General features: G+C 37.9%; 1 protein-coding gene across 2 annotated transcripts in view; it reads right to left on the reverse strand.

Moving 5' to 3' along the window:
- Positions 1 to 1,482: 1,482 nt before the first annotated feature.
- The window catches only part of LOC117993128 (uncharacterized), a 713,143-nt gene continuing 696,711 nt past the window's right edge, over positions 1,483 to 17,914 (reverse strand). For both annotated transcript variants that reach the window (XM_069506506.1, XM_034980873.2), the window contains 4 exons: positions 10,290 to 10,429; positions 9,399 to 9,499; positions 8,408 to 8,512; positions 1,483 to 6,769 (listed from right to left, as the gene is read on the reverse strand). In XM_069506506.1, the coding sequence (XP_069362607.1) occupies positions 4,247 to 6,769; positions 8,408 to 8,512; positions 9,399 to 9,499; positions 10,290 to 10,429 (2,869 nt within the window). In that variant the 3' untranslated portion in view covers positions 1,483 to 4,246. The remainder of the gene's footprint in view (positions 6,770 to 8,407; positions 8,513 to 9,398; positions 9,500 to 10,289; positions 10,430 to 17,914) is intronic.

Here is a 17,914-nt window from a genome sequence, read left to right on the forward strand (position 1 = left end):
ATAATTTCTAAATTTCTGGTCTGGTCTGGTGGGAGGCTTCGGTAAAGCCGTGCCGCCAAACGATTTAGCGTTCCGGTACGATGCCGTGTAGAAACCAAAGTGGTATGGGTTTACTTAAAACTGCCATACCCCTTCCCCGCTATCATCTTAGACTGCATCATCACTTACCACCAGATGAGATTGCAGTCAAGGGCTAACTTGTATGTGAATAAAAAAAAAAAACTACGCAACGGATGACAAAATTCGATACAAACTATCGCCACGATAGTATCGCCCTGTGGAGATAGGCCCATAGTTTGTATCGAATTTTGTGACACAGCGAGACTATCGCCGAGATTCTCTCGTCCGTGGAGATGGCGCTTTAGGCCTTACTACTCTTTATTCACGATAGTTAGGGAACTTCAAAGAAAACGTCAAGGCTTCGACGTCACTAGCAGATGTTAAATGTCAGTACATTCGACGCAGGTAGCCCTGAAGTAACCCTATTTTTCTGGTTTTACGTCACCTTGGCCTACCCAATATTTGACATATCGTCGATTCATATAATCACACCGAGAGTTCTCACACTCTAGTTTACTCTGCTAATATAGTTCCACTTTTTAATAGGCCTTACTCACAACCTTGAATGGGAAGCTGGAAGAAATCTCTGTTCAGAGATAAGCATTTCCAATGTAACTTAGTTTACTACTACTATCTAAATATATAAAAGGAAAAGGTGACTGACTGACTGATCTATCAACGCACAGCACAAACTACTGGACGGATCGGTCTGAAATTTGGCATGCAGATAGCTATTATGACCTAGACATCCGCTAAGAAAGGATTTTTGAAAATTCAACCCCTAAGGAGGTGCAATAGGGGTTTGAAATATGTGTAGTCCACGCGGACGAAGTCGCGGGCATAAGATAGTGTAACTACAATTTTGGTACATGAAATATTGGGTACAGAGAAATTGGTGTGATTAAAAATAAAACGACGTACATTTTTAATACCTTTTTTTATTTATTTATATATAGTAAATGTCAGTTGTCGTTTGTTAATAATAAAGTAGTTACAGTCTTGAAATTATTTAAAAAATAATAATATATAATTTACAACAAAAATTTAAAAAAAAATCCGCTAACGTACGTCACAATTTCAAATCGGATACTTCGTGTACCCTTTATGTACAAAAACTTACAATTAATGTTGATTACACATTACAGGCAGAGTCGCACGCATGGAGACCAAAACTTTATTTTATAGACTAACATTGTGGCTAATTCCATTGTACACAATCTCTAAACTAAACTAAAATGGCACGTCTAAATCTATTGCTATCCCTTTCATAATGTTGCTTGCGGAAAAGGATAGCATTAGATTTAGACCTGTTAATTTAGTTTAGTTTAGAGATTGTGTACTAGAGAATCGGCCCCAATATTATATTAATTTATAGTGTCGAAAAACGAAATTCGATGTCGAGTTTCCTCTATTAATTTTGTAAAAAAATAATAAATTGTACCTATATATGACAATCATTATGTTTAGAATCCATTTTTCTCTGAAGATAACTATATTTTTATCGAGACCATTTGAGTAGGTACAAATTCTGTACTATACTCTATCTGTGGAAAGAAGTTACGTAACCCCATACAAATGACAGAGACGAAAATCTCAGTGGACGTTAACCATTTTGATACACCAACCATTACAAACATGTTTTCATAAAACATTTGAAATTTAATTCGAAAATGTTTTTAAAAAACATTCGAAATTCATTCGAAAACATAGTTTCGTTTGTGATTAGCCGGTGCCTCAAAATGGTTAACGTCCACCGAGATTTTCGTCTCTATCATTTGTATGGGATTACGTAACAGAGAGAGCGCTATACTAAATTCTTGACATACTATATACGGATGGGGTATATAGTATGTCACGGTAAAGTTACACCCTAGGCTTATAAAAAAAATATAAATTTCGCGTTCGATGCGTGCGGCTGCTCCTTTTAATATGCTTTCACCTTAAAAATGAAATAATAAGTGGCATTGTAAGATGGTATATTGATATACTTACCATAATATAATTATTTTATTTATTTATTTACATAGGAATTTTATAATAATATGAGCACTGCTTAGTTGCGCCACAAAATCAACATGCATCTTCCGGTTATAAATATTTTTTGATGATTTTCCTTTCTAATTTTATTTTTTTACACAATTATTTATTACCTATCTATTTGTAGTGCCAACACTTATATGCGACATTTTTTACTAAATGTATAATATGTCCATATATTTATTTATACGTTGTATAATTATCATCTGTGACTGTTACTTAATATGATAAAATCTGTGAATATGTCAGCTAAATCGATTTCCATAAAAGTTGATTTATAAAATCGATTTCAATTTTTGCAAAGGCAGGATTGTTTCAAACGTGACTAGGGATTGGAAATCTATCGAAACCATTCGGTAATAATAAATAATGAAGATAACACGACGAAAACATTTATAAGTACTTGCTTTGAACTTCAATTTTTTTTAAATGATAACGTATTGTAAATGTGACTGAAAACACAACATACCTAAATCTATTGATATAAAATTCAATGGAAACTGTGAAACAGTGAGCTAACCGGGCATAAGACTACATTTTAATATTCTATAAACTCACCAATATAAATAATCCAATCATTGATGATAAAATTGAAAACTAATCTTATTGGCAGACCCAAACCCAGAAAACAGAAATTAATTTTATTGGCAGGTTTATAGATTTTTACACGTTTTGATATTATATTTCTTACAATAATTATGGACAGAGTTATTAAAAACAAAATTATATCGATATCACATTTATATTTAATTCGTCATTTAATTATAAATGACTCTGATTATAACTTACATTCATGATGTGTTGTGTCTGAAACAATTCCATTTTATGAATTCTACAATATTTACCCACTGTATAATCTAAAATATTTGCACTTTAAAAAACAACTATTTAAATTCGTGAAAAGTAAAATTTTATTCGAAACGGAATTGTTTAGACACAAGTTAATTGATAAAATGGCAACACTTAATGGTCATTTTTAATAGAGATAGAAGTTACATTTGATGATAATTGTACAGTTCTGTTATATACAAAACTTATACATATACCTAATATCATAATGAAATAGGACTAAAAATCAAGCTGTCCTTTTCAGGAGAGAATATTGTAAAAAGGATGGCACTATAGTCCTGTTGATTAAGTTTAATTAAGTTTTGTATACATTAGAAATATTAATACTATTATTTACTAATAGTACCAATATCAACATTCATTAAATAAGGGTAGGTATACACTATACGTACACATGATTCATGTTAATTAAAAAAATGGCGTCATCTCTCTTTGGAGATATTGTAAAACTTATATATTACAAAAAGAAAGAAAGCTATTTACAAGAGGCCGTTACGGCGAAATACCGTTTATATCTAGCTATACATTTACAATATACAACATGAGACGTGCAACACTGATGGCTTGCATTCACATCGATTTTGGACGTACGATCATTACCTGACATGTTTTTGATTCGTTTAATCATTCTTAACCGTTATTGACAGGATACAAGTTTATAACGGTGTAGAATACTATGCAGACAATATTGAGGATGCTTGCATAAAGAAGCGGGTTTCCAGTAGGTACCGACAGATTGGGGGGAGTCGGTACCGCTCGGTGGAGGTAAAATAGCCTTATGTTATTTTTTTTAAAGAATATTAGCCATGATAATCATGACCCCTCCAACTAAACGTAAAGCTTGTGCTAAGAAAAGGGTCGACAATAGTGCAGGGTGGGGTATGAACCTCTGACCTTTCGGAATTCAGTCCGCTCCTTAACCGTTGAGCTATTATGGGGCTAATTTACCCGCACCGATCGGTACTAACCCACACCGATCTCTCGGTACCGGAAACCTGGTTCTTGCAAGCACCTTAAGGTTGAGATCTATAGAGCGCACTTTGCCTTTGATCAGACTTAGGCCACGGTTAAAACGAGATAGCGCTATATCGCTGGCATAAATCTGTCACGTTTTAACTGAAGCTTAATTCTGAGCAAAGTCTAGATCTCCGCCTAAATCAGGAACGTACTAGGACGACAAAACGTACGTCCAAATTCGATTTGTTTGCGCGGGCTCTGATAAAGCATGGTCACACGACGGCTTTCTGCCGTTCGGTTAAAAGCTTAGATCTTCTGCCGCGGACGACAGATTAATGGTGAATCAGGTTTGCGAGGGACCGTCTTCCAAAGGTCTAAATCTCACGAAACCGTCCTGCGCAACTAGCATACTACCCCCCGTTTCGGGATTGATTTCATCCTGGGGCTGGGAATAGGACGCCTCGTAGCTACAGTTCCTTGGCGCTGGTTGTGGAGTCGCCAAAGCGCAAGGATAGTTTCTCTCATTAGGGTCCTCGGTAAAACCGTACAAGTCCGTCGACTTTGGCCTATCAGGGAACCCGTTTCCCTTACCACGTTTCTGACTTCCACTCGAATTTACCATCGAAGTGGAAGGTGAGTTACGGCGCTGCGAAGTCCTTATTTGCTGACAGGGACCCTCGTAACTTCTGTTGGGGTTTAACGTCTGTATGCCAGTTGCGTGGTAGGACGAGTTCTCGGCATTATAGTTGCCGTACTCGTCCGGTATATGAGGCTGATGGTAGTGGTGACTCATTGAGGGATCGTATCCCATTGTCATGCAGTTTTGGACGTTCTTGTTCTTCGCTCGGTGCTTTTTCCTAGGATTGCTATTCGTTCTCGACGAAACTCTGTCGTAGGACATGTGTTTGAAGTTGTGCGAACTTCGATTGGAACCAGCGTTGTAGTTCTGGTTTTTTATGTCTCGTATGAAGTCGCTATTGCTGCCATATTGGATGACGTTGTATTCATGGTCTAGCGGATCGTCGCCTTGCAAGGATTGCATGGCGGGATCGCAATTCGAATAGTGGTCGTCCGAAGCAGATTCGATACCATTGTACGCGTGGTTAGGATGATGTTTGATCAAATGGTTGGTCACACCTTGGCTCGATGTGGCGTTACTGGATTCCGTGGAACTGCTGTGGCCAGCATTTGCGATCGAGCTGTGCCCAGAATAGTTTTCAGTTCCGGAGTTGGTGTCACAGTTTCCAGCCAACGTGTTTAATTGGAATCTCTGATGATCGACTGGCCCAACACAACATTGTTCCGGTATATTGGGGTGATGCCCAGCGGTTTCGTAAATAGGCTTCCCCGTTCTTAGGGTGTAAGTGTGGAGATTAGTATTTGTATTACAAATAGCTGGATAATCCGATTCGAATTGTTCATTACTAGACCCTGCCGCGCAAGGGAACAGGCCTAACCCAGATATTTTTTGCCCGTCAGCTTTTTCGTGTTGTAAAGAAGCTACGATACCAACTTTCAGACTTATCACCCAGGAAATAAGAGCTACCACACTGATCTCGATTAATCGCAGGGAGAACTGATAACCCCATTGCAGCCAGTCGAATTTGGTCATGTTGACCTGATTGATACCAAAGATTCCGTAAATTTGTAGTGTCGCCATTAGAACGAATAGCAACGCCGTGGCTAAATTTATGTGGATAGCTTGATACAAGTTTTGGAACCCGTGGATATATGTGTGACTCTTCTTCTGTAACACCGATTTGAGCATTTTGTACACGTAGAGGTAGCACAGCCCGAGGGTCAGGCACGCCAATATAAATATAATTTGACAAGTTAGACCTAGTACCCTTTTTTCGACTCCCTGCGAAGTCCTTATAATTGTATTACTATTTTCGAGGATATGCAACATCACACAGGACAAGAGGTGCAAGCTACCGCCTATTATGATCGTTCTAGAACGAAATAGAAACGCACAACAGGTGGTCTTAAAATTAATGCTATTCGTGAGGAGAAACAGTATCGTGCAAGCGAAAGCTATGCTCAGGAATATCTCCGGAACGTGGAGAAGAATCTCGCTGATGAATACTGGTAAAGAATTATTGATATTGTATGGATCGTAGCACATGTAGAAAATTCTCATGAGGCAGACGAACACTAAGATCAGATGGAGAATGATGAAGTAGTACTGCGTGAAGAGATGAGTGAACTTATTGTAGCGAATGATCTTGAAAATGGAGAAGACGGCTAGAAGTGTGAACATGCCGGTAGCTGAATAAATGTGAACGTTCCAAGCGAAGGGCCAGGTGACTCCAGGTCTTTGTACTGGGCCGTTATTTTTGTTATCGTCTTTGATTATAAGGATTTTTTTATCAGAATTAACATTCGCTAGATTATGATATCTTTCGGTTGACATTTCTGGATCGCTTAGCTCGAAGCCAACCGTTGTCGCTGGCATGTATTCATCTCTTCTGCTATCATTTCTGTCTGGTTGTTTATTCGTCGCGTATTGCAGGTTTCTTCTCGTGTTCGTTTCTCCGTTTTGATCTATAATAAGAGGCCTATCTAAATTGTTCATGTCAGGGTCCAGCACTGCTAAGGCACCTTCAGTAGAAGTGTCTCTATTCCCGTTTGAATCACTGAGAGTAACACCAGCGTCTTTAGTAACGTAAATATCACTTTTTGAGGTTTTCTCGTGATTGTGCTGTGGCTTGGCAGTGACAGTTCTGAGGAGGACATCCGGTATGTCCTCTTTCCTTCCATTGGAGCCGGAGAGTATTCTTGAGATTGTAGGTATGTTGAGGGAGTTGGGCACGAAGTCCGTGAAGTTGGCTTGATCTGTGCCGTGCTTGTCGTCTAAGTCGTCAGGCTGGAAACGAAAGAAAATATTACGTTAGTGAACATGATACCACTGGATTATGATATAAGCCCCGCAAATTGCTAATACGCGTGGCTGCCATTTTAGTGACGTCCGCACTGAAGTTTCGAGCTGATGGTATATTTTAATTTCGCCTGACGTCAAAATGACGGCATTTTGATGTTAATGAGACATGGTTCCAGCGTAATAGCTATTTGCGAGACTTATACCACATAGTTTCAAGGTATCAATTGCCATTTTTAACTGACTAAAAAGGATAGATTTTATCAATTCGACGTCTACTTTTTTAGGAGATCTTAAATGGAACTCTTAAAAATCCCTCACGATCAATGTAATTTCTTAGTAAACATTTCTATAACAATCTATAGTAAAAGGAAAAGCTGAGCTGTCAGTCGATTGATCTATCAACGTACAGCTGAATCTACTGGACGGATCGGGCTGAAAGGCATGCAGATTGAGATTGCTATTATGAAGTCTAGTGTAGACATCCGCTAAGAAAGGATTTTTGAAAATTCAATAGGGGTACGAAATTTGGGTAGTCCACGCGGACGAAGTTGCGGGCATAAGCAAGTAGTGTATACATAAATGTGCATATCTACAAATACTTTTCAAGTTCTCAACGATATCAAATACACATTTTATAGATTTTACGTGCCCGATAAACAACCGGATAATGTGGAAATGTCTTTCCTGACTCTGTTGGCTGGCAATTTTGGATGCAATTCAGCATATTGTATCTTCGAAAAGAAAATTTAAGGGGCTTTTTTGTTTGCAGTTCTAGAATTTTTGGAGACAAGTTGGCAATTGTTACGACTGGGGAGACCAATACAGCTGTATTGTATTTTCAGGACAATGCCAGATATTTTGTGACGTAGCTAATTCTGTTCTGTGGTACACAATTTTTAAACTAAAGTAAACTGACTAAATGTAGCGCTGTCTATAGAAATTATTATGAAAAGGATAGCAATAGATTTAGACCTTTCATTTTAGAGATTTCGTATAACAGACACATACCAACTACCGTACAAAAACATACAATAAAATTGGTTTAGGGCGGTTTCAGACTAGCGTATTATACGCGCGTATAAGCTCGTTTTTGGAAGCGCATGTAGGCGCGTATAGGCGCGCCTTTTGGCACACGCTCAACTCGTACGAGCGTTAACGCGCTTCTAAGCTCGTATAAGCGCGAGCCGCGGGAGACCACTACGAGCGTACACGCCGAAATATGCCCGTATGCGCGCGTCCGGTTTTTTGAAGCGCGTATGCTACCGCGTATGCTGAAACGACCGTATACGCGCAAAAAAATACGCTAGTCTGAAACCGCCCTTAGCAATGGTAAAATTTAGAGGCTGGCTGCCGTTAGTTATCATCACTAGGTATTTAGTCGCTGGAAAGCAAGCAAAAGGCTTTTAAAATATTAGGGCTAATGAATTTATTAAACTGCCTAATCCATTCTAGATTGTTGCGTGTCCATCATAGTTTGCTGCAGTCTAATCTTCAGCTAAAATTTGGAATTTGGGTGAAGTTGTAACATAATTTGCCATCGAAAAAATAAGATATTTCAGGTCTCAAAAGTAATTTTTAGAGGTTGGTGACCGTATGTTTATGTTGTGTCAAAGGATACTGTACCTTATAGCTAGGGGTGTTGAGTGCCTTTTTCTTCTGCGGCTCGAGTCCCACGGGCGGCAGGGGAGGCGCGGGCGGGGGCGCAGGCACTTGCGGAGAGGAGGTTTCCTGGAAATTGGGAAATTCGCTGTTTGAGTGGATTTCGGAGGCAATTGGACATGTTTGTAGTGTTAGTTTTATTCTGCGGAAATTTTAAATTCGGTTCCCAGACTTTTAGCACTTTATGGCGTGAATTGTGACTCGTTTGGCTGAATTAAGGAAATAAAACCGAACGGACGGTTTTATAGTTCTTAATAGCTACACTGCAATTTGGTTTTATCTTTTAGTGTGATTAACATCATCTATAGGATAGGATGTTTGCACCTGGGCTAATTCATCATCATCATCATGATCAACCCATTACTGGCTCACTACAGAGCACGGGTCTCCTCTCAGGGTGAGAAGGGTTTGGCCATAGTATACCACACTGGCCAAGTGCGGATTGGCAGACTTCACATACCTTTGAGAGCTATATGGAGAACTCTCAGGCATGCAGGTTTCTTCACGATGTTTTACCTACTTCACCGTTAAAGAAAGTTTTATTTAATTACTTAAAACGCATATAACTCCGAAAAGTTAGATGTGCGTGCCCGGGAAAAATTAATATATTATTGTACCTACCTTCACTTTATTTGACTAACTATACCAATGGAATAAGAGGTCAACTAGTAGTACGAAATACAAATACAAAAAAATATCCAAACATTTCACCGCGATTCATCTGTTGGCTCATTTTTTGCGCAACGGATCAGCCTAGCTGTCCAACGCGGAAATGCAGCCATGCAACGCGGGCATGATTTGTATAGTAATTGGTAACTAGCTTTAAGTTTTATGATTTTCATAAAAAAATATAATTGCGTAAATGTCTTTTTGCCTTGTATTTGTACATGCTTTGTATTTTTGGGTACCTACTAATGTATGATTGATAATTGATTATGATCATATTAATGATTACCTGTCCAGGTGGTCTGATGGGGATCCTCTCGTATCCCGGTCCGAGGGAAGGAGGGGGAATAGGCCGCCGGTTGAGGTAGCTGTTCCCATCTGTGTTAGTGCCTGTAATTGTAAAGATGCGAGTATATTTTATTAATAGAGTAAAATCGACTTACCGTCTGTTACCACAAAAGAATGGGATAAATCTTAAGATAAAGCTTTACATTATTTTTTTGAATAAAAAGCTAAAACATCTAAGTAAGGCTGCGGATACACCTGCAATTTTTACTCACGTAAGTAGCTAACATGATTAACTTACGACAAATTTTCTAATGTAGATACCTAAACACTTTTAAAAGTACATTTACATAAGTAAATTTATTGTCAGATAACTACGTAAGCTACTTACGTGAGTAAAACTTACACGTGTAATCGCGGCTAAAGATTTAGCACACACAACGCGAGTCGAGAGCGGTACGAATCGCCATCGTGCGAATAGCGTCCGCAAGTGAAACGCACGACTTCGAGTCGTGCGTTTTACTTGCGGACGAATATCTGAAGACGAGCTCACTGATGTATGCCACTTCCGTGCAAGACCGATTCTTTAAGATCTTAGCGACCAATCAGGCCTCAATTCTCATAATCAGATCGCTTGGGCATGAAAGTGGGTATCGGATTAGCAACTCGTATTAATCGCAGTGTACTCTAAGGAGTCGCTCGTGTTGGTCTTCCATGCAAGTGCTGCACTGATGATGCGATGCGATCTACGTTCCAAAAACACCGTCAAACTAAGAACTGGCTTCGACTTATATTGTATATTTTTTGGCTTTGTAACCAATCCTGTGGGAAGAAAAGTTTCTCACACATCAGTAGAAACCCGGCTTAATAGAGAAATAAGAAGAAAACCCCTTACCTCTAAGTGTCGGCTTATCAGCGAAGGGGTTGCGGTACTCGGGCGGCAGCGGCGGCGTAAAGAACGCACGGCCGGGCGGCGCGTACGACGGCACCGCGCCCACGCCGGCCAGCAGCGCCGCGCCGTGGTGTGCGGGGGGCCTAATGACAAACAAAAATCATATTTAAATATGTATAACTAGCACATTTGGTTATACTATCTATCTAACTATCGCGAAATTTCTATAATAGGTAATAATATCGGGATGAAAGTCCCAGTATTGTCAATGTATTCTAAGGATAATATTTTTTTCTTAATGAAAGGGAGCCTCACATACAACGGCCGCCATGTTTTATGTTATGTGTGCGGAAAAGAAATGCAGGACAGAAGAAAAAGACCGAACTTTCACATCTCTAAGGTAGGTGCACTATGGTTTATAAAATTCAAGAAATAGCATTCGAATTCTATGACGCGACAGGTCGAGATAGCAATCGGGGTATGAGGCGGGGGGGGGGGGGGGGGGGGGGGGGCGCGCACACCCGAATGTTACCCGCGCTATCCCACACCGGGTTAGTGCGGGTGTGCGGGGTGTCCCCACCCCGTTTGCCATTTCCAAATGTCGCGTACTTTGCGTTTATAAGGTCAGAATACAAAACGCTCAAGGATCTGATAATCCGCGATGCTAAGAAATTCCGCGGTTGGGATTCCTCAAAACCGGCGGAACTTTGCAATTCTGGGCGCGTCCCTTCCAGCTAACTGTGATGCCGTGTGAGCAGTGGCTATTGTAGTCTAAGAGACAACGTTTTAAAGGTTGAATAAAAACACTAGCTGATTTCCGTGAATTAAGATTTTTAAGCTGTGATAGCCTAGTGGTAAACTGTGATAGCGTAGTGGTTCGGACGTCCGCCTCCTAATCGGAGGTCGGGGGTTCGATCCCGGGCACGCACCTCTAACTTTTGAGTTATGTGCGTTTTAGAGTACTATTACATATTCTGTGGTTTTAGTTCATTAAATACCATTGGCTTTAACGGTGAAGGAAAACATCGTGAGGAATCCTGCATACCTAAGAGTTCTCCATAATGTTCTTAGAGGTGTGTGAAGTCTGCCAATCCACACTTGGCCAGCGTGGTAGACTATGGCCAAAACCCTTCTCACTCTGAGAGGAGACCCGTGCTCTTTAGTGAGCTGGCGATGGGTTGATCATGATGATGATGATGATGTTCACGATAATCGAATGTTAAAACTTAAAACATTAAAAATTGCTTTAGTCTGTACGACATTTAATTAGAGTTAAACGTTATGGACTGTCATTTAGATAATAGCAAATTCAAAATGGCCGCCATAAAAATTTAAACAATTTAAAAAGTCCTAAAGTGTACGATGGTACGGAACCATTGATGTGCGAGTCCCACTCGCACTTGACCGTTTTTTTAACCTTAGTAATTAGACGGCTGTCTCTTACACTGTTATTGTAATACATTTTGCATTCACCGCGGGCTCGCGATTTACGGCCCAGCAAAGCATTGTTAAATTGAATACGCCTTTAGCGTTTATTGTTTATTATTCGTGTTTGTTTGTTGCTAAATTGTTTATTTATGTTTACTATTCAATATGAAGTATTTGTGAGAAAGATAAGATTTGTGCGTACCTATATCTATTGACAAGTACATTACCTACGAGGTGAAGCGATATCACTGACCTCTACTAATAACAGTAGGTACGCTGTACCTGCGATTGCCGATCTGCTGCACGATTGCGGTAGAATGACAGCTACAATGTCACGATCGCAATCACCTCTGATTGGTTGACGCTCACTAACTATTGGCTACAATGCATTGGTGCAACAAGAATTGCACAAATTCAGCGAATCACAACAATTTTACGAAATCGACCTACTGCTTTAGAAGCACCTTGATTTTGACGCAGAATTTTTTTACCCATTTTAGCCGAAACCGAAGGTTTGGCCAAAGGTTTCGATATAGGTACATATGTATACGGGTAAATTCCATGTATTGGATTTTGATTTAGACTTCGTCACGCATTGTATCTGTTCCAACTCCAAGCGTTATTATGACTACGGAACTCTAAAAATGGCTACTAGCTAGTTACCACACTATGTAATTTAGTGTTTAGTTATGTTTTGTCCCACGTTTGGTCAATTTCGCAATTTGTCATTTCATTTCAACTCGGTTGCGAAAACTTCGTGATTTTTAGTCTCGAGGAGAAATCAACACGAACCACTTAAGTCTTAAATGGAATCACGATATACCTACGTGGAAACTCTCCCAAGGTTTTTATGGTCTAGGTACCTACTTACTTAAGTAGGTTACGCAGTAGTAGTTCTGTGTACATATTAGCTACATACGATAATATACCAAATTATTAGAATTTAACGGCCACGTTATTCTCGCAAACGCGAAAATGTAAAATGTAGTAGGTATGACCTAAAGATATCCAGAAATCTAAATATATAAAATTCAAAGTCCTGACTGACTGACTGACATATATATCAACGCACAGCCTAAACCGCTGGTCCTAGAGACATGAAATTTAGAGGCTGTGTTCTTTGTAAAGAGTAGGTATCCACTTAGAAAGGATTTTTTGAAATTCTACCCCTAAGTGGGTCAAATGGGGGATGGAAGTTGGTATGAAAGTCCGTCATTTTTGAAGTTACATCGATGAAAATTGGTATTTAAGCTTTCGGTTAAAAATATAAAAGTACGTACTTCACGATTTTTGGAAATTGTACTACCAAGGGGGTTAAATAGGGGATGAAAGTTTGTATGAAAGTCTGTCATTTTTCAAGTTATTTGCATGAAAATTGGTATTTGGGTTTTCGGAAACAAATGAAGAATTTCAGGATTTTTGGAAATTCAACCCCCACCTCGATTTTCTAAATTCCACCCGAGCGAAGCCGGGGTGGGTCAGCTAGTCTAATAATAATGCAGGGCCGTAGCTAGGACATAATGAAGTGTGAATTATTATCATCTGTGACTCCTTTATTTAAAATTTAATTTTAGAAGTAAAGGGTGTAGAAAAGTGGTGCAGGAAAAAATTGCTATTTATTCAATTTCATCTAAATTATTATATTCATTTTATTTTAATTTCATCTAAATTAAACTCATTGTATTTTATAGGTGAAGTAAGGTGAAAATTTATATGGTCGTTTTTTGCAGCATCCAATTATGGAAAACTCACTTGGTTTTGCAAGTGAATTATACATATATTAAGTATCTACTTTTATAATATTGGTGATTAATACTTAATTAATATTGCGTAGCTTTATGATTCAACAAATGATTCGATAAGCAACATAATACAAATTACATAATCATAATAATTTAGTTATCTAACGTTAAATCAGTCTGGGAATTAGAGCACAGGCACATAGGTAAACCTAGAGTGTATTATAATAATAATAATATGATAATTATGTGGCAAATTCGGTTCAGTGATTAGGGTAATGATTAATTATCTAGTATTGATCCGTGTCTCTCAGCGATTATAACGGAATATGCCTACATTGAGGAATAATTGGAACACTATCCGTGTTTGTACAAATAATCTAGATATCAAATATGTAACTATAAGTAAACATAGACATTGGGTATAATAAATATAGCGCATCAGTGCTCTTATTAGGTAGACACTACATCATGATAATATTACCACACGAGTAGATATATAGACCAGAGGGGAAGCTTCAAACTAGCTCACGCACTCCACGACGTGCCGCGGACGCTCCGTGCGCCCAGCTTGGCGGCAAACGGAGCGTCCGTGACACGTCGTGGTGTGCGTGAGCTGCGCTAGAGTGAGTGAACCTACAGCCAGCCGCTAGTAAGAAGCTTCCCCTCTGGTCTACTCGTGTGATATTACTCCCAATTTCGATATTTTTAACTGCAATATTCTAACTTGACAGTTTTAGTATAAAGAGCATGCGCACTGAAGGTGAAACAATAATTATATTATGTACCTATTATAAAGAGGAAAGATTGGTTTGTTTGTAATCGATATATGTATACTCTGAAACTACTGAACCGATTTTGATAATTATTTAGGTAAAAACAAATTTATCTAGAAGTAACATAAGCTATATACCTATTATTATGAATATAGTACGTCAAAATCCACTAGAGTGAAGCCGAGGGGATCAGCTAGTATTGTAAAAAACTAAAAAGGATTCTGTACATACTTTAAAAATTTACTGACTGTAGACCAAATATTTTAAATGTTCTAAATATTTTAAAAACTTTGCTGTATTGTTTAAACCCCAGATTTAAGAATTTTAAAAATAAATTCTACAAATAACATGAAAGTTACTACATGAACTGAACATAACATGAAGAAACTAAATATATTTTATAGTTAAATCAGAACTCACTACACTAAGAATGTTCTTAAATTAATGATCTTAAAAAGGTACAGATAAGCTCTAAGTCTAACTCCTAAATTAGAACCGCATTTCTACACGGTCATTAGAAATCTTGAATGAAGGATGAGCAAACCACTACATGTATTTGAGACGCACCTACCTATAAAAAAACGATCCCAGCCGTTCGAATACTAGTTCTAAACAGATTTCTCTTCAGCGTACAAGTTTAGCAAATGTCAGTGACCTGTTACCGTCCACCGTATCTCGGTCTACCTTCCCATACTCAGCTAAAGGTTATCTGGGTTTACCGAAATGGTGTTTTAATCTAAAAATTGGCATGGTGCCCGCTTCGCCATTCTATTCGCCGTATTTTCACCGCTTTAACCGCATTTTAATGAATTCCGCGCTGTGTATGCATGTATATTTGTTGTAATGCCAGTATTTATTGGAGCGATGCGTCGCTACCAGAAACTAGAATTGCAATCGGGGCTTTGAAACTAGTTTTACTCACGATTTCTCAATTCTTTTAGATGATTTCTTATTTTATTAAATTTTGTTTATTTCTAATTTAATTTTGACAAAATCTAGTCTAGACTAGACTCTCAAGATGCGAGTTCAAACCAGACTGGTTCCGCAATTTTTGATATGTTTGAAAAGTAATTGTACTTATTGTTGTAATTTTTTAGGTTTACTGACATTATTTTATGGTTAATTCGCATGGGTATCACCTAAATTATTACAGGACCTTGCTAACATGAAACAAAAAACATGAATTAGGACGTACAATTTCTACTTTCATATTTACGAAGCCTCAAAGCTCAAAGGATTGCCTAGGCTCTAGAGGCTTACTCAAATACGAAAGGTCATGGTCTGAAACCTTATCCTTTGGGATATTATCCCACCTACTCCATTTCTCTTTTAGAACGGTTACAATACCTGCTATATTTAGCTAAAAGTATTTTAAGTGTCATACATAATATGATAGAGCTAGGAGTCAAAGAAAAGCATATTAATACCATGGTATAATTTCTGATTTTGTTCTATTTACTAATTTTTATTTTATTTTGATAAGTGAAATTTGACGTTATAAAATTGTACCTAATTATTATTATGTATTTTGCTCGTAATTTTGTTTTTGACTATTAATTTAATTTATTTTGATCACTGACTATTAATAATTTTAAAAAATTTCACTCAAAAATATTTGCACACTATTAATTTAGTAGAATGTTATGGCCTCTGTCCATCTTTCTTGTACAAACATTCTTGCAAATAAATCATTATTTATTTACATAATAAATACATGTACATATAATATAAAGGCTTAAATAGACACAATAAACAACGGCAATGAAGCGCGATGATACCGTGTATATGGCGGGACCTAGAATTTATAATATGAAAACAAAAGTCGCACTTTATAGTGTGACATGTTTCATACAGTTCCTTTTACATACGAGAAATAGTACACGCGTACGCGCGCGTTATTTGTGATGACCTGTCGTCACACTTGTCTGTGCTGGCCTTAAGATTAATTGCTTCACCACAGCAATTGATGGATATAGGCCGCCGAACTAGATCCCATTTATTACATAATAAATTTACATGGAAAGGATATTGGGTAACGCCGTGTCAGTCCTATTGATTTACAATCACGTATGGACACAGATGAAAATATATTATTGAAATAGAAAAAGTTTAATTCAAATAAACCAACTTCTTTCGGCCTATCAATATTTCGTGCCGAGCCCACTCGATAATACATTTCATCTTACATTAGGTACTTATATTATATGACTATGAGATTCAAAAGTATGACTTTTTAGGGCTTGTGTATTGCATATGAAATTATATAGTATAAGTAGTCCATGTTGATACTACCTACTTCTCATACTGATCAGAAAGACATAATTTTGCTTTTCATTTAATTTACTTTTAAAAAACCGGCCAAGTGCGAGTCAAGCTCGTGCAACGGCCAACGAGGGTTCCGTACTACAGACGTATTTTTTCGACATTTTGCACGATAATTCAAAAACTATGATGCATAAAAATAAATAAAAATCTGTTTTAGAATGCACAGGTGAAGACCTTTCATATGATACCCCACTTGATATATAGTTATTTTACTCCGAAAATTGAAAATACTAATTTTTAGTTCATGATCACAATTGTTTTATGTGATATTTCCACAAATTCACGGTTTTCAAATTTTTCCCCGTATGTCTGCTATAAGACCTTCCTACCTGCCAAATTTCATGATTCTAGGTCAACGGGAAGTACCCTGTAGGTTTCTTGATAGACCGACAGACAGACCAGTTTGAGGTACGGAACCCTAAAAATACAAGACACAAAACATTCCCTATTTTACTATAAATACTTTTATTAAATATATAGGTAGGTACATTCATTTCATTCTATAAATTATGAAGAAAACCTCCATGCAAAGCTATTTCTTTGATAGACCCAGATGCCAGCCTTTTTAGGAATACTTAATTGAAGCTTGTCCAATGAATTTTGAAGACGGTCCTAACCTTTTTTTCAATTTGGCCTTTACCGCTGACGATTTGTTTTTGAAGATGGGTCTAAGACCTCTCTTCTATAAAATTTTGAGCAACAATATTCATTGAGTTAAAAATAATTCATCATCGTCATAATCAACCCATCGCCGGCTCACTACAGAGCACAGGTCTCCTCTCAGAGTGAGAAGGATTTTGGCTACAGTCTACCACGCTGGCCATGTGCGGGAGTTCACACACTTTTGAGAAAATTTTGGAGAGCTCTCAGGCATGCAGGTTTCCTCACGAAATTTTCCTTCACCTTTAAAGCAAGTGATATTTAATTTATTAAAACGCACATAACTCTGAAAAGTTAGAGGTGCGTGCCCGGGATCGAACCCCCGACCTCCGAATAGAAGGCGGACGTCCTAACCACTAGGCTATCACAGCTTGTAAAAATAAATATGCTGAGGATCGTTCTTGCCCAGCGGATTAAAAATTACGAAATGACATTACTGTCCACATGTCGTATTACAGAATTACAATGCGTACACGCTCTAATAATTTTGTCGGTTTTGCATGCTTGGCATCGTAATTAAAAAAATATCTAATTTAATAACATTTGTGCAATATCCGCAAGTGAAAGTAGGTATTGTACCAAATCTTATTCGTCTGAAATAATAGTTGAATAATAAATGTTTCTACTTAAATGGTTAATTCGTATTAATTACACCCCCAAATAATAATAAATAAAATCTGTTGTTCAATTATATTAACAG

The sequence above is a fragment of the Maniola hyperantus genome, chromosome 23 (assembly GCF_902806685.2).
Source record: "Maniola hyperantus chromosome 23, iAphHyp1.2, whole genome shotgun sequence".
Taxonomy (NCBI): Eukaryota; Metazoa; Arthropoda; class Insecta; order Lepidoptera; family Nymphalidae; genus Maniola; species Maniola hyperantus.